Genomic DNA, 22,345 nt, shown 5'->3' with positions numbered 1-22,345 from the left:
GAAACCATGTAAGTATCCCTTCTGAAATTGCTCCAGGAGAAGACCCGACCCATGGCAGAGAAGATTAGAACATCATTTTTACGTTTAGCATGGGGGGGGGGGTCCTGGTACGGTTCCACAAGCATCACCCCGCTCGCTCCTCAACACCTGCACCCCCCTCCTTCAAACACACACTCCTGAGCCACGGAACAATAAACAGACCTGCAATTTTTCCAGCTGCACTTTCCTCGTGTCCTCAAGTGATTCATTTTCGCGTGGCGAATGCTAGAGGTGGGGTGGCGCGGGAGAAGAGGGTGAGAGGTTTCACTCTCGTGCCTCTCGGAGCGGGGAGAGGGGAGGGAGAGGGGCCGGAGGTGGGAGGGGGAGCCGACTGGGTGGAGTCTTGGCTTGGGCTCTTAAGAAAAAAAAAGACATTAAAAAAAACAAGCCTTATTGAGCTGAACTCTGTTCCACAGTTAGCGAGATGTTTTCAGTGTCTTGTTCTGCAATCAGACTCTTCATCGAGTCGAGGTCTCCTACAGTGCGCGCATTACGCGCGGTTGTATTATCTGGAATGTCGTGCGACTTTTTCTCACGCGGTCTGCGACATTTGCAGCGTGGTCAGAGTGAAGCTGCACATGCTTTCATAAACAGTGTCCCGCAGTAAAAAGCACGCACGTGATGTAAAGCACAGAGAGGCTCGGTGCACATGGCAAGCAGCACAGAGTCTGTGTGTTAAAGCATAGGGAAAGCTTGTAAAGCACAGGTGTGTGGTAAACGCATAGCGAAGCCATTGGTGTGCATTGTAAAGCCACATAGAGGCCTTAGGTAAAGCATTATTAGGCAAGAATGGTTGTTAAAGCATTAATTGTAAAGCACAGAGAGGTCTGGTAAAGCATAGGGAAGCATTGTAAAGCACAGAGAGGTCTGGTAAAGCATAGGGAAGCATTGTAAAGCACAGAGAGGTCTGGTAAAGCATAGGGAAGCATTGTAAAGCACAGAGAGGTCTGGTAAAGCATAGGGAAGCATTGTAAAGCACATAGAGGTCTGGTAAAGCATAGGGAAGCATTGTAAAGCACAGAGAGGTCTGGTAAAGCATAGGGAAGCATTGTAAAGCACAGAGAGGTCTGGTAAAGCATAGGGAAGCATTGTAAAGCACAGAGAGGTCTGGTAAAGCATAGGGAAGCATTGTAAAGCACAGAGAGGTCTGGTAAAGCATAGGGAAGCATTGTAAAGCACAGAGAGGTCTGGTAAGGCATAGGGAAGCATTGTAAAGCACAGAGAGGTGTGGTAAAGCATAGGGAAGCACTGTAAAGCACAGAGAGGTCTGTTAAAGCATAGGGAAGCATTGTAAAGCATCTGGTAAAGCATAGGGAAGCATTGTAAAGCACAGAGAGGTCTGGTAAAGCATAGGGAAGCATTGTAAAGCACAGAGAGGTCTGGTAAAGCATAGGGAAGCATTGTAAAGCACAGAGAGGTCTGGTAAAGCATAGGGAAGCATTGTAAAGCACAGAGAGGTCTGGTAAAGCATAGGGAAGCATTGTAAAGCACAGAGAGGTCTGGTAAAGCATAGGGAAGCATTGTAAAGCACAGAGAGGTCTGGTAACCCCCTCCCCTCCTCCCCTCTATGCATCCTGCCAGGACTTGCAAAGCAGTAACACAGACGATTAGACATGCCAGCTGCTACTAGCGAGTTTAACACAGAGAGATACTTCAAGTTTAACACAGAGAGAAGTACGAGAGAGCATTAAAGCAGAGAGTGAAAATGCATTGAATTAGCCGAGCCGGCAATAACAGCAGCATCCGAAACACCGAGGACAGTAAACGAAGCTGTGCTTTTAAACGGGGAGAGAGGTGGCTGCTCTCAGGCGTGTCTCCTGTTCTCGTGTTAAAGCTCAAACACAGGCAGGCTTTTTTTTTTTTCCCAAATGGTGTTTTTGTGCAATAAGGTGCTGGTGCTTCGGCTCTGTGCTCTTATAAGGCAGTGACCCTCTTAAACACCGCGGAGAGGAATGTAAACAGCACCGCTGAGCCGGGCGAGCGAACAGCACACAACAGCCGTGTGAGAAGAGGGCTCGCTAGCTTACAAAGGGCGTGTGCTTGTTTCTATTCATATGCGTGATGTAACTAATAATAATAATAAAAATATAACAACAATGTTGAATGTGCACCAAGTATAATAATAAAATAATATTTTACAAATGTGCATTTTTAAAATTAAACATTGACATATAATACGTTGTTTTGTTTGTTATATAATTTGTATAATTTTTTATTAAGTTTTCTATTGGCTGTTGTGTGTATATATATATAATTATTCAGACTAAAATATTACCGATTATTTAATAATTTTTTAATGAAAGGTTATTAATGTGCAAGCGCGCCACCCCACACCCCCGTGGCGTTGTAAATAGCGCTCCTGTTGCTGGGGAATCCGATCCTCGCGCCTGCGCGCGCCCTCACACACATCTGGAACGTTCGGTGAGCAGAAGATTCCAATCTCCATGGTGAGGTAGGACGGAGGGGTGGGGGGGGGGGGGGGGGAGGGGGGGGCAGCCACGCCTTTCCCCTGAGTCCCGGCCAATCAGCGCCAGGCACTCATCGCTCCGGGGGCACACTGGTACAAGCCTGCCCCCTGGCGGACACTGGTAGCTACTGTGCTTTGCAACATTGTATCGCTGGTGTTGATACGCTGTAGCGCCGCATTATTATAAAAACTGATACCAGCATTATACCCATGACGTGCTAAATACACACAGTTCTTTTACCTTTAAAATAATCACTTCATTTAGCCTATATATGTATTTTTGATTTTATTTGGAAAACTATCCGTATTTCACGAGCTATAAATAAACCACCGTCCCGCTGGAAGCGGCGATGACGTAATGAATCAACCGCAAAAAAAAAAAAAAAAAAAAAAAAAAAAAACACGTGATCACCTACCAGGACTGAACCAACTTCAACCGAAAGAGGGTGAGCCAACACAGTAACCTACTACAAACACACCGGCATACAGAAAACACGTCGTGTAACATATTACTGCAGTGATTGTTTTAATTATTTATTTTTTTATTAGGGTCGAGCTTTGCGGAATTTCTGTAAGCAGATACCTATTCAGCCCCCCCTATCCTGAGACAGGCATGGAGTCGCTCTTTTGTGTAAATGCTTCGTGGATCGCATGCGCAGGCAGAACGGCTCTCCCTCGCCTCTAACCAACAGCGGGGGAAATAATAATAATAATAATAATAATAATAATAATAATAATAATAATAATAATAATAATAATAGTTTGGATTTAGTGCGGTATGCCTGTTGTGGAAAGTGGCGTCGTGTACTTTCACGTGAGTTTACTGGTTTGAAGCCGGCGACTGTGCAGAGTGACGGGCGTGTTACTGGTGAGTTACTGGTTTGCAAGCCACGGCGCTGTGCAGAGTGATTTCCGTGTAAAATTGCGTTACACTATTGTAAGCCGGCGCTATGTACCACCCAGTTGACGGGCGTGTTTACACACACCATGAGTTTAACTGGTTTGTAAGCCGGCGCTGTGCAGAGTGACGGGGGTTGTCTGGTTGTTACTGGTTTGTAAGCCGGCGCTGTGAAGAGGGCGCTGTGCAGAGTGACGGGCGTGTACTGGTGAGTTTACTGGTTTGTAAGCCGGCGCTGTGCAGAGTGACGGGCGTGTACTGGTGAGTTTACTGGGTTGTAAGCCGGCGCTGTGCAGAGTGACGGGCGTGTACTGGTGAGTTTACTGGTTTGTAAGCCGGCGCTGTGCAGAGTGACGGGCGTGTACTGGTGAGTTTACTGGTTTGTAAGCCGGCGCTGTGCAGAGTGACGGGCGTGTACTGGTGAGTTTACTGGTTTGTAAGCCGGCGCTGTGCAGAGTGACGGGCGTGTACTGGTGAGTTTACTGGTTTGTAAGCCGGCGCTGTGCAGAGTGACGGGCGTGTACTGGTGAGTTTACTGGTTTGTAAGCCGGCGCTGTGCAGAGTGACGGGCGTGTACTGGTGAGTTTACTGGTTTGTAAGCCGGCGCTGTGCAGAGTGACGGGCGTGTACTGGTGAGTTTACTGGTTTGTAAGCCGGCGCTGTGCAGAGTGACGGGCGTGTACTGGTGAGTTTACTGGTTTGTAAGCCGGCGCTGTGCAGAGTGACGGGCGTGTACTGGTGAGTTTACTGGTTTGTAAGCCGGCGTGCAGAGTGACGGGCGTGTACTGTGTGCAGAGTGACAGAGTGACGGGCGTGTACTGGGTGAGTTTACTGGTTTGTAAGCCGGCGCTGTGCAGAGTGACGGGCGTGTACTGGTGAGTTTACTGGTTTGTAAGCCGGCGCTGTGCAGAGTGACGGGCGTGTACTGGTGAGTTTACTGGTTTGTAAGCCGGCGCTGTGCAGAGTGACGGGCGTGTACTGGTGAGTTTACTGGTTTGTAAGCCGGCGCTGTGCAGAGTGACGGGCGTGTACTGGTGAGTTTACTGGTTTGTAAGCCGGCGCTGTGCAGAGTGACGGGCGTGTACTGGTGAGTTTACTGGTTTGTAAGCCGGCGCTGTGCAGAGTGACGGGCGTGTACTGGTGAGTTTACTGGTTTGTAAGCCGGCGCTGTGCAGAGTGACGGGCGTGTACTGGTGAGTTTACTGGTTTGTAAGCCGGCGCTGTGCAGAGTGACGGGCGATACCCGGTTTGTTTTCCAGGAGATTTTTTATTTATTTCTTATTTTTCCTGTTTGTTTTTCTGGAGTTGTGATGGGACTGCTGGCGTTCCTGCGCGGTGGACCGGCGGCACGAATTTTAAATTGAAATAGTTACGTGTTTAATTTGGACGGGTTTATAAAACAACACAAATCATAGTGTGTGTGTGTGTGTGTGTGTGTGTGTGTGTGTGTGTGTGTGTGTGTGTGTGTGTGCCAAATCAAGGTTCCAAATCAATGATCCTCAGTGCCAGCATTGCATGTGGTCGGTCATGGTGTGTGGGTGCCTGTGCAATCTTCAGAAGATTATGTTAAGATTTAAGAGGAGAAGAATTAGCTTTAAGAGATTTAAAGATAGAAGTAAAAATGATGTTTCTTGTAATGCTTTATTAGCATATCTCCCTACAACCCATATATATATATAATATGGTCTTGGCTTCCGGGTAGAACTTGGTTCCAGAACATTGGCTGGTTCCATAGATGGGTGCCCTCTCTTCAGCAGTGTGATTTCGTGCTGTTTGAAGAGTCTGGCTCCTGGAAATGTCACGGTGTCGATTTGAATGTTTCCTAAAATGTTCCCCAAAACCACCTGCCAAACGTCCTTTAGCAAATGCTTCTACACGACCCCCTTAGAAGTTCATGCAAAGGGCTGGTGGGTGTGGCGTGGCGATCCAGGGGCTCTGCTCTCAGTTTGGGGGTTTGTATATTTGCTTGTCATGGTCTGTTGCATGGGACCGGGCCTTTTTTAAAGGTTCTGCAGAAGGACGAATCTCAGGGTTCGTGTCTCATCCATTTCCTCATCCCTGCAAACTCTGCTCTGTTTGTTTTGTCAGTTTAAGGGTGGTGGTGTCTGCGGTGTGCTGAGGGCTTGCTGTGCCGGTTTGGCGCCTTATCATGGGTTGGGAATGTGGCGCAGAACTCTGGTTGCTTAGGAACAGAGCTGTGGGTGTGTGGCGGCTCGGCACCCCCGCCTTTCACCTCTCCGAAATCAACCCGCCCTGACCCTGCCCAACTCTAACCCTTCAGACTCTCCTGATGCCCCGAGGGCAGTTTCCACTGGGTATTTCTTTGTGCTGTAGCCTGGGCTGTGCTTCGGGTGCGGGGCTGATTTCCAGCACCGGACCCCAGTGCGGCGCCACGCCTCCGAACGGTTGTGTGCCATTGCAGATCGTTTGCAATTAAACATTTGCAAATGAAAAAACAAAATCTGTGTTTTATTACTTACACTCTCTCTCTCTCTCTCTCTCTCTCTCTCACACAGTGGGGCTGAGGCCGATATTCGCCTTCACATTAAGTAGTCAGGGGGGACTGAACAGTCAATGTGACCACCCCCACCCCCCCCCCCCGTCTAATTGTCAATGTTACTACATGGATGACATAATCTCCGATTAGGTTATGAGATTCTCTAAAGATCGTTCTAAGTCCTTCAGAAAGAGTGTGGAAGGCAGTGGGTTTGAGGAGCTCAGTGGTTAGATAAAGAAAGCGCTGGGCTGCAGTGTGGGAGGCAGTGGGTTTGAGGAGCTCAGTGGTTAGTGCTGGGCTGCAGTGTGGGAGGATGCGAGTTCAAGCTGAATTCATCTGTTTTGTTTGTATTTGTTTTTCAGTTCAATCATCTCAAGCTGCAGCTGGAAGATGAGTTCCCTGGTGATGTGGATATTGTGAGGATCCAACCAAAATACACAGATTATTTAGAATAAAGAAGTCAGCTGAGGGCTGTGCAGAGGCGATTTGATTGGCTCGTGTCATTCTGATATTTGCATAAATTCCAACTACCCTAAATTCTGTAGTTCTCTCGCCTTAACTCGAAATCTGTGTGTGTGTATGTGTATATATATATATATTATTATGCATGCTTTCTATGGTCATCAATAGTCTGGACAGTTTTGATTAAGAAGGGACAATTTGAATTAAGCATACTTTAGAACCTATTCTGTTAAATAGGTCTGTTCAGGGCTAGGAATGAGACTCCCGTTGCACAGCAGTGTGATCCAGTCCTGCTTTCACTAGGAGTTTAATAATAAGACACACCTGAGCTTGTTACCTAGACACACTGGGGCTGATCAAGCTGGGAGTAAAACCTGGACTGGATCACACTGCTGTGCAACGGGAGTCTCATTCCCATCCGTGCTCCTGTTTATTTTGGGGAGGCCCCCAGATGCCCCTCAGCTGTGCTCCGAACCTCATACTCTGGTCTGTCACTGTCTGTCTGCAGACTGGAGAAGGGACTCGTCAGTCCACTGGCTGGTTCGAGGTCACCATCAATGGACGTCTGGTTCACTCAAAGAAGGTAAAAGACACGAGAGACATGCCTGGGAGTGAGACTCCTGTAGAAACACTGAAGCAAACCCCTTCACTACAGGGCTTGTTATTCAACTAGACCTCTAGTGGAAACGTTTGCCATTGAATTTACACTGACGACGCTGAGAAAGACTGCAAGTGGAAACGTGTGTTGAATTGAGTCCATGAAGTTTCTGTTGGTGTCTGTAGATTCTTTCAGTTTTCCTGATGCTGTCCGGTGATCCTGTGTCTCTGGTGTTCCCGCAGGGGGGTGATGGCTTCGTGGACAGCGATCAGAAGATGCAGAAGATCATGAAGTCCATCGAGGAGGCTATGAAACGCTGAGACTCTGCGCACTGCAGGGTGAGGGAGAGGCAGAGAACGGCTCCACATGCTCCACTCCTGCCACCAAACAGAACAGCTCCCAATACACACGCCCCACATCTCGAGCCCAAACGCTGGTCTGCTTGACTCAGTTTAGTTTCAATAACACTGATGAAGGCACTAGAGCCCAAACGCTGGTCTGCTTGACTCTGTCTTTTCTTGGTTCTCCTCGGTAACACTGCTTAGGTTATCCTATTTTTTATAAACCCTAGAATCTAAATATAGTGTAAAATAATAATTCTAACATTGAAGAAGGAATAAACTGCTGTGACTAACCCTGTGTTCTCTCTCTCTCTCCCTCCCTGCCCAGTTAAACTCTTCCTCTGTCCTCTGACCTCGCTGACCGCTTGATGACGGCCGTGCTTGCAATGCTGACCAGCAGTGGCTTGGCCTGATACCTGCGAGACGGGGGGTGCGAGCACAGAGAGCGAGGGCTCCCCTGCAAACTTAATTTTTATTTTTATTTTTTCGAAACAAAAACTATAAATAATCAGAATCCCAAGCAGCCAGCAGTGTGTGTGTGCTTGATGTCTCCTGCAGTGTCACGTTGGATTTTGTGTGACTATGGCAACCTCTTTCACCCTTTCTTAATCTGTTGTATTTTAATAGTATTTCTTTAATGGCTGCTGTTGTAATTGTATATATCCTAATACAGCTAGTCGTGGATAACCCTCTGTTTTAAAGGTACAGTGTATTTTAGAAGCTGTTCAGGGTGGTGTTCTAGACATGTAACTGGCCATAAGAGATTCATAGCTTCACTGACGTACGGTGGCCCAGAAGTGCAAAACACAAATACAAAAAGAAAATGAAATACAATTATAAACATTACAAATAGAAATAAACACAAACAAAATCCAAATACACAAAACCAAAATTAAAACACCAATACAAATTTAAAAAAAAAAAAACACACATACACAAAAGAAAGCAGAACACACAAATAAAAACGAATTATTATCATTACTGTGGTTGGTTGTTAATGTTGAAGCTACATGCTCGGTCTCTCGCAGTGTGTGATGATTCTGTGCTACAAAATCGCATCCTCTGTCAACGCCTGTGAAACCGTCTTTCGATTGCAGCTCTTGTTATACCTTAACCCCAAATATCAATCTTTGTTTTATATAGCGCCTTTCATAGCGGAGCACCATCACAAAGCGCTTTACAAGATGCAGTAAATACAAGAAAACCCATAATACTACAAACACAGAGAAATTCATCATACATGATATACAGTAAAAACAATGCATAGTGCATTAAATACAGTGGAAAGAGCAGAATACAGGATAGCAGCATAATACATGAAATAGCACATTAAATACAGTGGAAAGAGCAGAATACAGGATAGCAGCATAATACATGAAATAGTGCATTAAATACAGTGGAAAGAGCAGAATACAGGATAGCAGCATAATACATGAAATAGTGCATTAAATACAGTGGAAAGAGCAGAATACATGATAGCATAATACATGAAATAGTGCATTAAATACAGTGGAAAGAGCAGAATACAGGATAGCAGCATAATACATGAAATAGTGCATTAAATACAGTGGAAAGAGCAGAATACAGGATAGCAGCATAATACATGAAATAGTGCATTAAATACAGTGGAAAGAGCAGAATACAGGATAGCAGCAGAATACACAAAATAGTGCATTAAATACAGTGGAAAGAGCAGAATACACGAAATAGTGCATTAAATACAGTGGAAAGAGCAGAATACAGGATAGCAGCATAATACATGAAATAGTGCATTAAATACAGTGGAAAGAGCAGAATACAGGATAGCAGCATAATACATGAAATAGTGCATTAAATACAGTGGAAAGAGCAGAATACAGGATAGCAGCATAATACATGAAATAGTGCATTAAATACAGTGGAAAGAGCAGAATACAGGATAGCAGCATAGCACATGAAATAGTGCATTAAATACAGTGGAAAGAGCAGAATACATGCAATAGTAACACAGCAGCTAATAGCAGAGATCAGGCTTAAAGAGCGCGGAAAGCACGATGCAAACTCCTTTACTACACCAGACTGGTGTGCACTTGCGCCTTGTTGTCACTGGTACATAACTGAAGGACCGTTTCCCTTTGCTTGCTAGTGCACTTGTAACTGAACTGTAGAATTTAACCAGATATCCAGTTACAGTTTCATTTAAAATGTGTGAAAATGAGCCGCGCTTAACGTGTGCACAGAGAGGGGTACCGTAAGAACCTCGCATTCAGAACGAGAACCGGTTTGTATGAACGAGTGTTTCTCTGCTGTCGTGTAGGCTGGCCGCGGTAATCCTCCGGCGGTGTTATAATTGGTGTCTCAGCGCTAAGCAGGTCACGTTTACTGTGACCGAGTTTGCGCACAGTGCATGACAGCGGTTTAAAAACTGTGTTTTAGAGAGACTCCAAATTTTAAGTTTGATTTGTTACCAGTGAAATGATCAATTATAATAACACTGATATAAATAACTACTAAATTATTATTATGATGATGATGATGATGATGATGATGTAAGTTTGCAGACACTTTTATCCAAACTTACAGAGACTAGGGGGGGTGAACTCTGCTTCATCAACAGCTGCTGCTGCTGCAGAGTTGCATGCAATAGGACCTCGTTTGTTTGGCGTCTCACCCGAAGGACGGAGCACAAGGAGGTGAAGTGACTTGCTCAGCGAGTCAGTGGCTGAGATTAGAACCAGGAACCTCCTGCTGACAAAGCCCCTTTCTTTAACCGCTGGATCCCCCCCGGCCCACAAAGCCTATCAACGTAAAACATATCTGCTGCTGCTGTACTTTGAAAAACCCCTAAAATGGAGAACGTTGCCACACATTGACCTTACCAACATGGCGGCGGAGAAGGCCAAGCGAGAGAGGGCGGGTTGCTAGGGTTACCGCCCCTTCCACCGCGTCGTATTCCGCGCACCGGTGCCGCACAATTGCAGATTCACCATGGCGGCGAGGCTGAAAGAGACGGCGGGCATGTACGAGCAGCTGAAGGCAGAGTGGAACAAAAAAACCCCAAATTTAAACAAATGCGGAGACATCCTGGCGAAACTCAAGGTAGATCCGCTTCAGTGAGGGGTTTTACTAAACGTTTAACCCGGGTTTTAAGGGTCTAAGGCGGTGGGAAGGGCGTTTTGGATGAATGAGGCTGCTTTTGTGAACCTCGTTGTTAATTGCACAACGCGCAGCTTAAACACAAAATACTACAAACTGCTTATTCGTTTCTGTTCAATATCGATTATATTTAGTTTAGTCTCAAACGTGAGTAACTTGTGTTGTGGTCAGTTCCGCTCCCGCAACGCAGATGACGTGAGAACGACGCGTTGTTGTTGTTGTTTTAATTATATATAAATAGGAGATTTCATTTTTTTTTAAGGAGCGGTGTAAACACGAAACGAGCTGACTGTCACAGTATTGATTGTTGTAATGTCAAACACATTTCAATTGCGGGCATGATCCGGGGAGGACGAGGACTACCGTTAACGTTAAATATATGATCTGAAGTAAACTACCTTCGAGACCTTGCCCGTCCTGAATGGCCTTATTATTATTATTATTATTATTTCAAGCAAAACTTATTTTTTGCGTTGAGGGGAGCTCTGAACCCCAGGACTGGGTGCAGCAGCAGCAGCAGGGCTAGTGTGAGTTTCTAACCCTGCTCAAACTCCTGCCTCCTGATCATTGCAATATTAATAATAATAGACTTCATTGAGGGGAGCTCTGAACCCCAGGACTGGGTGCAGCAGCAGCAGCAGGGCTAGTGTGAGTTTCTAACCCTGCTCAAACTCCTGCCTCCTGATCATTGCAATATTAATAATAATAAGAGACTTATTAATAATAATAATACTAGACTTCATTGAGGGGAGCTCTGAACCCCAGGACTGAACCCCAGGACTGTGCAGCAGCAGCAGGGCTAGTGTGAGTTTCTAACCCTGCTCAAACTCCTGCCTCCTGATCATTGCAATATTAATAATAATAGACTTCATTGAGGGGAGCTCTGAACCCCAGGACTGGGTGCAGCAGCAGCAGGGCTAGTGTGAGTTTCTAACCCTGCTCAAACTCCTGCCTCCTGATCATTGCAATATTAATAATAATAGACTTCATTGAGGGGAGTTCTGAACCCCAGGACTGGGTGCAGCAGCAGCAGCAGGGCTAGTGTGAGTTTCTAACCCTGCTCAAACTCCTGGCTCCTGATCATTTCTGTGAATCAGAAAGATGAGTATTGATGTGTTTTCTTTGCCCTGTTTTGTGTGCAGATCTCTCTCCTGGAACTGAACTTCCTTCCGACCACAGGGACGAAGCTGAGCAAGCAACAGCTGATTCTCGCCCGTGAGTTCGCTCTCTCCACTTTGTATTTAACAGAAAGAAATAAAAAATCTTCGTCAGTCTGACACAGACCTGGACATCGGTTCCAGTTAATTACAGTGCTAACGTGACTAACAGTAATTGCAATTAACTACACCATTGAAAGATTTAGTTTCGGTTCCAGTTAATTACAGTGCTAACGTGACTAACAGTAATTGCAATTAACTACACCATTGAAAGATTTAGTTTAATTATGCATTTAATTGTACCTTTTGATTAATGTCAGGTTATTGAGAATTGACAACCTGTTAATGTGGGGAGTTGTTAGCTACACACTGGGGGCTGATCAAGCTGCTAGTGAAACCTGGACTGGGCGACAGTGCTGTGCAACAGGAGTCTGATTGCCAGCCCTGCCGTGCTTGCAGAATGGTTTTGTAAGGTTATGATAGTGAGTGTCCAGATAGTCATGAAGCATGGGTTTGAGGTGTAAGAGTCCTGGTTCTGTGTAAATGCGTGTGTGCATCTCTGTGTAAGTGCATGTGTGTGTGTGTGTCTCTCTGTATGAATCTGTGTCTGTCTCCCAGGTGATGTTCTGGAGATCGGCGCTCAGTGGAGCATCCTGAAGAAGCTTATCCCCTCCTTCGAGAGGTATATGGCTCAGCTCATGTGCTACTACTTCGACTACAAGTGAGTGTCACATAGATGATAGCAGCTTTGTGTTTGCCTGACAAGTAAAATAAAATCTCAGAAACTGTTTAAACTATGCATTGCCATTTTATCGCTCCCGTTGCACAATGTACCAGCGTAGTGCTTGATCGTTCGATTGAACAGGTGAGTCGTTCAGCACAATGATACGTATTGTTTTGTGAAGGTGTTGCTTTCTGCAGCACCTCCCTAACCCTCTCCTTCTCTCTCCTCTCCCCAGGGATGAGCTCCCAGACTCTGCCTATAAGCACCAGCTGCTGGGTCTGAACCTGCTGTTCCTGCTGTCTCAGAACCGCGTGGCCGAGTTCCACACAGAGCTGGAGCGGCTCAGTGCCAAGGAGATCCAGAGCAACGTGTACATCAAGCACCCCGTCTCCCTGGAGCAGGTATAGCCCTGCACACTGCACCCTACGCACTGCATCCAGAGCAACATGTACATCAAGCACCCTGTCTCCCTGGAGCAGGTATAGCCCTGCACACTGCACCCTACGCACTGCATCCAGAGCAACATGTACATCAAGCACCCTGTCTCCCTGGAGCAGGTACAGCCCTGCACACACTCTGTGTGCAGGGATAGCCGTGTGTGTGTGTGTCAGTATCGGGGGGTGGGGGTGGGGGGGTGGGGGGGGGGGTGGGGGTGTATATAGTAACAGTGCAGTAACTGACTCGCACTCTGTGTTTGTTTTTAGTACCTCATGGAGGGCAGCTATAACAAGGTGTTCCTGGCCAAGGGGAATATCCCAGCTGAGAGCTACACCTTCTTCATAGACATCCTGCTGGACACCATCCGGTGAGGAAGCGCGCTCCAATGCGCTGTACCTCCTGCTGTAGAGCTCTGTGCTGCCAGTGCAATGTGTGAGTCTCTCTCTCTCTCTCTCTCTCTCTCTCAGGGACGAGATCGCCGGCTGCATCGAGAAGGCCTATGAAAAAATCCTCTTCAGTGAAGCCACCAGAGTCCTGTTCTTCAGCTCCCCCAAGAAGATGACTGACTACGCCAAGAAGGTACCCCACACTCCCTGCATCCCCATCTCACTGTCTCTCCATCTCCCACACTCCCTGAATCCCCCTCACTGTCTCTCCATCTCCCACGCTCCCTGCATCCCCCTCTCACTGTCTCTCCATCTCCCACGCTCCCTGCATCCCTCTCACTGTCTCTCCATCTCCCACTCTCCCTGTCTCTATCTCCCACGCTCCCTGCATCCCCCTCTCCCTGTCTCTCCATCTCCCACACTCCCTGCATCCCTCTCACTGTGTCTCCATCTCCCACACTCCCTGCATCCCTCTCTCACTGTCTCTCCATCTCCCACGCTCCCTGCATCCCCCTCTCCCCATCTCTCTCATCCATAACAATATGTACATTTCTACTGTAAGACTTTGTAAAATGCCATGTTAAATCGCTCTCTCTCTCCCCAGCGCTCCTGGCTCCTGGGCCCCAATAGTTACTACACGTTTGGCAGCCAGCAGCAGAAGCAGGAGGAGTCGAGCATCCCCTCCACAGAGCTGGCTCAGCAGGTCATCGAGTATGCCAGGCAACTGGAAATGATCGTCTGAGAGACTCCCTCCCATCCTCTCCCTCTCCTCTCTCGCTACTCTCCTCCCTCCCATTCTCTCCCTCTCCTCCCTCCCATTCTCTCCCTCTCCTCCCTCCCATTCTCTCCTCCTTTTCCTTCTAACCCTCTCCCATTTCTTCATTCTCTCCTCTCCCCCTCTCTGTACTCCTCTCTCTCTTCCCAGTCCACAAGCAGACACAGCAAGCAGGCTCCATTTAATCAAAAGTTGTAATGTTTGTTTTTAGCGTGGCAGAGCTGCAAATGAAACTCCTTTCTCAAGCAGCGAGTTGTAAAGGGGGTGGGGGAGAGGGGGGGGGGTGTTTTCCAGGAAGATTGTTTTGTATTTCTTTCTATATCTGTTTTTTTTTTTTTTTTTTTTAAATAAACAAACAAACAAACAAACAAATACAAAATATCCAACATCATTTTCACTGCCGTCTGCAAAACTTGGAAGTCGAAATTAGAGACCAGTTCTGCATTATAATACACAAAACCTTTCTTGAAAGAAAAAGAAAGATTACACATTTTTGCATTTAAGAAATTCTTTCTTTAATGTAATACATAACTAATGAATAATAAAACATTTTTAAAAAAGACCAACAGAAAGTCAACAGGTTGCATTGCCTGAGCGTTGCACACAAACGTGGTTTAACAGCAATGATGGACTTTGGCTTTATAGGGGTATTTCTGTTAGAAAAATGTAAAGAAGGCATCGCGACTCATTTGCTGGCAATGGTGAGGGACGATGGAGCTGTAGTTCGTTAACTACAAATGCTCCAGACCTCTATTTGAGATGTCGTGTAAAAGCATAGAGATTTCGTCTGTACACCTGCATGAGTTTTCCCTGTCTGTGTTATTTGGGGGGCTCCACATCTCTGCTCTTCATCTGCTCCAGACAGAGCCTCGATCCTGCCACCAGTGACCCCGCCAGTATCGCTGTGGTGACCCAGGGGGGCTCGCTCAGGTGGTTCCGAGTTGTGTTGAACCTGCGGGGAGGGGTGAAAGGTCAAAACATTGCGTGATTTCTTGAGATCAAACAAGCAAAACCAAAAGACGTACTGAGTCATTGCAATACGAGCAGTGGAAACAATGAAAGTAAGATCAGTATATGCACACACATATATATTGAAATGTAATTTGAATGTAATGCAGGAATATTTTGCCCAGTGTGTTAGAGAAGAACCACAAGCCCAAGAAGCTACTGTTTCTTTTGCATGGACTTCATTACACTGCGCTAAAATAAACTAGGATACAGTACATTACAGTACAATACACTACTGTAAAATACACTGCAACACAACATTGTGCACTATACTACAGATTACAATACAATACAATGCACTACACTACACTACAGTACACCACATCGTACTGCAGCTCTGGTCAAAGGTTTTGCATCAGCTGTAGAATGAACTGAACGATGTCATGTTAGCGTATCGAATTACACGCCACTTTGGTTTTTCATACACTTAACAAAAAAGAAAAAACGTGACATTTCGAAACTGAACCTGAAATGCTGCTGTGCTACTAGTATGGCTTCCAGTAGACTTTTCAACGCCATTTTGTAGTTTCTTTGATGTTAAATAAGACGTCTAAATTATGTTCATGATGTTGTGAATCTTAAAATGCTGGGCGATGCAAAACCTCTGGCCACAGCTGCACAGTGCAGGGTAGCGCCCCTCCCCGGTGTGCTGTACTCACAGGGCAGCGCCCCTCCCCGGTGTGCTGTACTCACAGGGCAGCGCCCCTCCCCGGTGTGCTGTACTCACAGGGCAGCGCCCCTCCCCGGTGTGCTGTACTCACAGGGCAGCGACCCTCCCCGGTGTGCTGTACTCACAGGGCAGCGACCCTCCCCGGTGTGCTGTACTCACAGGGCAGCGACCCTCCCCGGTGTGCTGTACTCACAGGGCAGCGACCCTCCCCGGTGTGCTGTACTCACAGGGCAGCGACCCTCCCCGGTGTGCTGTACTCACAGTGCAGTGCCCCTCCCTGCTGTGCTGTACTCACCAATGCAGGATGTTCCGGGGCAGGCGAGAGGGGGCTCGGCTCTCTGTGTGCCGGCACCGTGCCTGCCTGGTGCAGGAAAGATCCACTTGGAATGGGGGCCACCTCCCCTCGGGCCGCGGGGGGGGGGAAGGAACAGCAAGGGCAGGAGGAGGAGGAGGAGGAGAAGGAGGAGGGGGAGGGGGGGTAATAGAACTCTTTCTGCTCTCCTGCTCCACCTCGCTCTCTGGCCTGGTTGGCTTTTTAGCCATCAAAGGCCCCTGGAGGGCTTTGACTCCGAGCGCAGCCTGGGGCTGCAGTGTGTACTCTGCTGAGCTGGAAGGGCTCCTGGCATGGGAGAGGAGGGCATGGTGAGGAGTGGGGGGCTGAGGCCCGCCTTGCCTGGGGAGGGTCAGGCTCCTGGAGGGGGCAGGCTGCTGGGCACAGGGGGCCAGGGGGTTCAACAGGACTCTGCTGGGGTCCACCTGGGGTCTCTGTGAGGGCTGGAGACAGAGGCGGGTCGAGGGGGCAGGGATTCGAGGGCCCCCCAGGGGTACAGGCACAGGCGGGGGTATGGCAAAGGTTTGGGTTATACTCCGAGCGCTGGGGAACATTGGGGTTCCACTGGACTGCAAATGGGGGCTATTCCGTGGCCCTGCCCTCCAGGCCAGGCGCTTCTGATTTGGGGCTCCCTCCTCGGCCCCTGGTCCCCTGCCAGTGATGTCTTTGCAGGGCTGGTCCCAGTTGAAGCTAGGGGCCAGCCTGACCCCTGCCTGTTTTTTGGGGTCGGGGAGGCAGGAGAGGGACCCCAGCCACCCCCAGCCAAACCCCCGACCAAGACTACGACACGAGGTCTGACTGACAACGTCTACGGGACAGGGCCCCTCCCCACTACCTCCACCCCCGACCCCCACCGCCTCACCCAAAGAACCCCGAGAGACGAGGGGGTTCGACAGTGGTCGACGAGCAATTTGCCGTCGCAGAAGAAGGACGCTCTCAAGCGAAGGGAAACAGCTGCCCCCCCAAACGAGCGTCTACAGTGGCTATCGCCCTCCCCCTTTGCCCACCACCCAGACCGTGATGTCACCGATAGAAGGGGGAGGGGGAGGGCCGAGGGGAGCCGAAGTTAAAGGGTCTCGTAGACGCATGCCCCTACGGCGACCGGTCCTAGAACAAACCGAGAGACGTCGTGACGGACCGACCAGGAGGTTGTTGGTGGTCTGGGGGACGGGGTCGGGGACCACCCCCTGGACGACGTGGGGGTGGGGGGACGGGGACGGGGACGGGGACAAGGTGGGGGACGTTCCACCCCCTGCTGCACCCCCACACCCGGGGACCCTGCCCTGCCCCTGCCGCTGCACCAGCTGCCCCAGGGCTAGAGCCAGGCTGCATCTTCTGAAGGTAACATAACCTGGGCAACGGGAGAGGAGAGCAGAGAATGTGCGTTAAGCCCATTTTACAACAGCCAAATTTCGGTCATGTTAGGTGATTACACATCTGATCAGAAACAGGACTAAAGGTGTCTTCATAACTGCACCAGTAACCAGACGCTGCGTTCGCTTACCCCACAGATAATTCACATCATGTTGTCGGCAACATACAGGCAAATACCCTTCCTGGTGCATGAATTCAAATGACTTACGAGTGTAACTCGGACCAGCAACCACTGTAACTATAAGAGCAACAGTAACGATTATAATAATACATAAAAATGATCGATAACAGACCTGGACTCCAGCTCTGCGCGAGTCTTCTCTGACATCACAAACTCCTTCTGCTGCTGTGGAGGGCTTGACTTGGCCTCTGTGCCAGAGCCAGTGACACCACACTCTTGCGTTTTCAACGCTTTCCTGTTCACGGCCGCCTCCATCAAACTGGCCCTGCCTCCCTCCGGCAGCCTGGCCCTGCCTCCCTTCATCAGCCTGGCCCTGCCTCCCTGCAGCAGCCTGGCCCTGCCTCCTTCCATCAGCCTGGCCCTGCCTCCCTCCGGCAGCCTGGCCCTGCCTCCCTCCGGCAGCCTGGCCCTGCTCGCGCTCTCCTGAGGTTTAACCAGCCTGCCGGCCTTGCAGGCGATCTCCGGCACCCTAGACTTGACTCCCTCCTGTGCTTTACCCCTGGCCCCCTCCTGCTCTTTGATACCCCTGGCCCCCTCCTGCTCTTTGATACCCCTAGCTCCCTCTTGGCCCTTGCTGGCCCAGGCAGGGTCTGGTGTTTTGGCTCGGCCCCCCTCCTGCCTCCTGGAGGTGGGGGGGCAGCAGTGCTGCTGTCCTTGACGAGTCGGATAGACACCGCTGTCGTTTCTGACAATTCCAGCTGGCGCCCCGCCCCTGCTGGGGGCAGCAGAGTTATTAGAGGTGTGCTGATCCGAACTGGGCCCTGCTGGGTTGGGGGCAGCACCGGCCCGGTTCACCCCTTTCCCGGGCAGGTTGGTGGGACGTGGCTGTGGAGGGGGGGGTCTGAGCTCAGGAGAGAGGCCAGGGTTCAAGGAGGGCTGTGCCCCCCTGGATGTGTTACTTGGTGCATGGAGGGAAGCAGTGGGAAGAGGGGCACTCAGAGTCTGTGTCTCTCCCGCTCCAATCCCCCCAGCCCTGTGCTCCAGCTGCCTGCCCCCCGGGCAGGGAGGGGGAGGAGGGTTGCCCTGTGCTGGGGTAGCAGACGCCCCCCCTGGTTTGCCCTGGTGGTGTTTTTGCAGGGAGGGTGAGGTTACACAAATAGATGGCACTTCCTGGAGCACAAAGTTCAGGGGAGGGGGAGAGGGTGTTTCTGGGACCCCTGGCTGGGCGCTGAGCCAAGGAGGGGAGGGGGGAGTGGGGGGAAGTGGAATGGAGGAGGGGGAGGGACAGGGAGAAGGGGAGGAGCCTGCAGGCAGCTCAGACTCTGAACCCTTCCTCAGCTTCTGCTTGGAAAGCGGCGTGCAGAAAGTCGACCCCATGCTGTGGACGGGGGGCACCAAGTGGGGTACCCCGGCCCTGTTTGTGGGCTCCGGAGGAGGGTGCCCCAGAAAGAAAGGTTTGGATTCTGCTGGCGGAGGAGCTGTTGATAATGACGGTGGTGGGGCTGGTGATGACGATGCTGGCTCCCTCTGGTGGCTGTCTGGTGTAAACGCGCCTGCGCCGCTGGTCTCTGCCGGCTTGCTTGGGCTGCCCTGTTTCAGCTGGTTCTCTCTGGCTCCCTCTTGTGGTGATTGTGACTCCTGCTGCAGAGCTGATTGCCCATTCCCCATCCTCCTTCACTCTGCCAGCCTGCGGGGTTCCGTGCAACAGAGTTGAGAGATTATTATTATTATTATTATTATTATTATTATTATTTATTATTTATTTATTTATTTATTTATTTATTTATTTATTTAATTTGTTTTCATATATTCCTATGACCTGCTTATTAAACATTAACATTATTTATTTATGTGTGGAGACATCGGTCTGTCTGTCTGTCTGTCTGTCTGTCTGTCTCTACACGCGTCCGTCTGTCTGTCCGGAGAACAGATCCAGTTATTCCACACTGTAAAAATCAATCGCTTCTAATGAAGTTCTTAAATACAAACTGCCATTGAACTAGGTATTGTAATTTCTTAGTTTATAGTATATAATCTATACAGTTTTGCACTGGCTGTTTTATATATATACGTCACGGTCATCTTAATCGTCACACTGACAGCTCTGATATGTATTTTAGCTACAGAATATGTTTTTTTTTTTTTTACATTATTAAATACATTTTAAAAACAACCGGTTGTCCTCAGAAGACGATATTTTGCAAACCGGTTCTAAACGTTTTCTTGTGTAGCGCAAGAAACAGACAGTGTTTCAAGACAGTCTGGTGTAACACATTTGGGCTGTTAAATCAGCCGAGTTTTCCACACCAAATGTGAACATTTAAAGGTGTTTACATATTTATACAAACATAAAACCAGCAGGAGAATAGAAACATACCTTCCGTTAGGATACCCGACTTCTCCTCTCAATCATACCAAAGCTATATTTAAAAATAAAATATAAAATATGGATTTCGAGAGCAGCAACACACCTCAAGTTGCCATCAATTCAAGTCGCATTTAATTTCCGTGGTGTGAAGAAACCGTTTCAGACTTGACTCTCGAGTTCGGGTTATTTTATTTTATTGATTTATTTTTAAATATTTTTTGTTTGTTTGTTTGTTTGTTTTTTTCAAACGAAAACAAGTTGTTTTTTTTTTTCCATGGAAACTCTGGAATTTCAGTTCGGTCGCGTGTAACAGAATAACGGGAGTTTAATAATTCCGAATTTTGCAAAAGTCCCGAGAAGGCTGTATAGATAGATTTTATTTATTGTTTTATTTACTTTTTCAATACATATTTTTGATAAAATTTTTAAATTACACACACGCAATCTCACAATTATCAAACGGAGTGATTAGAGTCTGAACCCACAAAAAAAAAAAAACTGAAGTTGAACATTTAAAAATATTTTTTTAACTTTATTAATGTAATGATTATCATTTTTTAAAAATAACTGTTTATCTGACATCGGCCATGGCTTTGAATCACGTACAGCACAGAGACTTGGCGTGCAGAATTGCACACACAGTAAAGGGTTAAAAAAAGAAAAACAGCATTATATTTTATTTCATTTTTTTTAAATGATGAAATCTTTTGTTTTATGTGTATTATTACTGTCGCCCCTCCCCCGTTTAGAAAACTGTATTTTTTGTAATGCTTTGTACGGTAATACATCATTTAACCCTGCTTTAGAGAGTAGAAGGGTTTAGAGAGTAGACCTGTGAGTCCAGACCTGTGATAGACCTGTGAGTCCAGACCTGTGATAGACCTGTGAGTCCAGACCTGTGAGTCCAGACCTGTGATAGACCTGTGAGTCCAGACCTGTGATAGACCTGTGAGTCCAGACCTGTGATAGACCTGTGAGTCCAGACCTGTGATAGACCTGTGAGTCCAGACCTGTGAGTCCAGGCCTGTGATAGACCTGTGAGTCCAGGCCTGTGATAGACCTGTGAGTCCAGACCTGTGATAGACCTGTGAGTCCAGACCTGTGATAGACCTGTGAGTCCAGACCTGTGATAGACCTGTGCGTCCAGACCTGTGAGTCCAGACCTGTGATAGACTTGTGAGTCCAGACCTGTGATAGACCTGTGAGTCCAGACTTGTGATAGACCTGTGATTCCAGACCTGTGATAGACCTGTGATTCCAGACCTGTGAGTCCAGACCTGTGATAGACCTATGAATCCAGACCTGTGATAGACCTGTGAGTCCAGACCTGTGATAGACCTGTGATTCCAGACCTGTGAGTCCAGACCTGTGAATCCAGACCTGTGATAGACCTGTGATTCCAGACCTGTGAGTCCAGACCTGTGAATACAGACCTGTGATAGACCTGTGATGTATCTGACATGCACATAAAACAAGTGACATTGTGAATAGTGTGAATTACTGCAAGGAAATACAGGGTGTGTAAAATCAACCTGTCTAATAGTGTGTTTGTACCACAATTCCAGGGATGGGAATTAGACTCCCGTTGCAATAGCTGTTTGCAGACTCCTGGTTTTACTATGAGTTTAACAAGACACACCTGAGCTAGCCTAGACAAACCGGGGCTGATCAAGCTGGTCGTAAAACCTGGAGTGGGTCTAAACTGCTGTGGAACAGGAGTCTGGTGTCCATCCTAGGAAATCTAGCATAGCATTGTGCAACAGCTGGGCAGGCCATTTGAAGGCTTTGCTCTTCCCCAACAGACAGACGGACAGACAGGCAGGCACCAGTCCCTGTCAATAGCAATGCCAGGCAGGGTCAGCCCGTGATAGGAGAGCCTGTAATGAGCCGCGCATCAGTCAGCGGCCATGTAGTGAAAGCGGCGAGGCAGGTGCAGTGATAGAGGGAGGGAGAGAGGGAGGGAGGGAGGGAGAGAGAGAGAGAGAGAGGGAGGGAGCGAGCGAGCAGGGAGGATGCTGCGAGATGAAAAATGGCTGATACTTCACCGTCTTCACAGCCCTGACGCCGAGACCACATTTAAACATGGAGAAAAAAAAAAACGGAAAGATGGTTTTGTGAGGATAACGCGAGCAGGGGAATCGCTTCGGCGGCGGCGGAATGGATCCGGAGTGAGTCTCTCTCGAACCCCTTCTCCGTACCCTTCCCTTCACTCTCTTTAATTCTGCTTTTTTTTCATTCTGTTTCATTCTTTCATTCTCTCTATCACTCTCTTTTATTCACGCTTTCGGGTTTTTTTGTGTGCTGTTATGTTAATTGCTTGATGCTCTCATGTTATTATTTATTAGTGAATAATAATAATAATAATAATAATAATAATAATAATACGAGCATATTAATGCTCGTTGTCGTAATATTATCAGTAGTGGTATTATTGTTAAGAATATTATCAATATGGCACTATATAAAAAAAATAAACATAAAAATGTTTTACGTAACCATGGGGACACTCTGTGAGGATTGTTGTTGTGTGTTTGTGTGGGGTGTGGGTATATGTTT

General features: G+C 47.9%; 3 protein-coding genes across 3 annotated transcripts in view; all 3 read left to right on the top strand.

The window, feature by feature from the left end:
- Nucleotides 1-3,284: 3,284 nt before the first annotated feature.
- On the top strand, nucleotides 3,285-7,989 carry selenow1 (selenoprotein W, 1). The gene is made up of 6 exons (XM_041236252.1): nucleotides 3,285-3,320; nucleotides 5,739-5,809; nucleotides 6,191-6,317; nucleotides 6,872-6,946; nucleotides 7,204-7,299; nucleotides 7,631-7,989. The coding sequence occupies exons 1-5, from the start codon at nucleotides 3,285-3,287 to the stop codon at nucleotides 7,279-7,281; spliced, it is 387 nt and encodes a 128-aa protein (XP_041092186.1). The 3' UTR covers nucleotides 7,282-7,299; nucleotides 7,631-7,989.
- A 2,253-nt stretch (nucleotides 7,990-10,242) lies between these two features.
- Nucleotides 10,243-13,982, top strand: psmd8 (proteasome 26S subunit, non-ATPase 8). The gene is made up of 7 exons (XM_041236193.1): nucleotides 10,243-10,380; nucleotides 11,580-11,652; nucleotides 12,213-12,315; nucleotides 12,554-12,719; nucleotides 13,023-13,123; nucleotides 13,224-13,335; nucleotides 13,747-13,982. The coding sequence occupies exons 1-7, from the start codon at nucleotides 10,270-10,272 to the stop codon at nucleotides 13,882-13,884; spliced, it is 804 nt and encodes a 267-aa protein (XP_041092127.1). The 5' UTR covers nucleotides 10,243-10,269; the 3' UTR covers nucleotides 13,885-13,982.
- Nucleotides 13,983-21,780: 7,798 nt separating this feature from the next.
- spred3 (sprouty related EVH1 domain containing 3) overlaps nucleotides 21,781-22,345 on the top strand; it is a 10,063-nt gene continuing 9,498 nt past the window's right edge. The window contains exon 1 of the mRNA XM_041236250.1: nucleotides 21,781-21,957. Coding sequence (XP_041092184.1) covers nucleotides 21,947-21,957 — 11 coding nt within the window. The 5' untranslated portion in view covers nucleotides 21,781-21,946. The remainder of the gene's footprint in view (nucleotides 21,958-22,345) is intronic.

Source organism: Polyodon spathula, chromosome 40 (assembly GCF_017654505.1).
Source record: "Polyodon spathula isolate WHYD16114869_AA chromosome 40, ASM1765450v1, whole genome shotgun sequence".
In the NCBI taxonomy this organism is placed as follows: domain Eukaryota; kingdom Metazoa; phylum Chordata; class Actinopteri; order Acipenseriformes; family Polyodontidae; genus Polyodon; species Polyodon spathula.
This window is presented reverse-complemented; position numbering and strand designations above follow the sequence as displayed.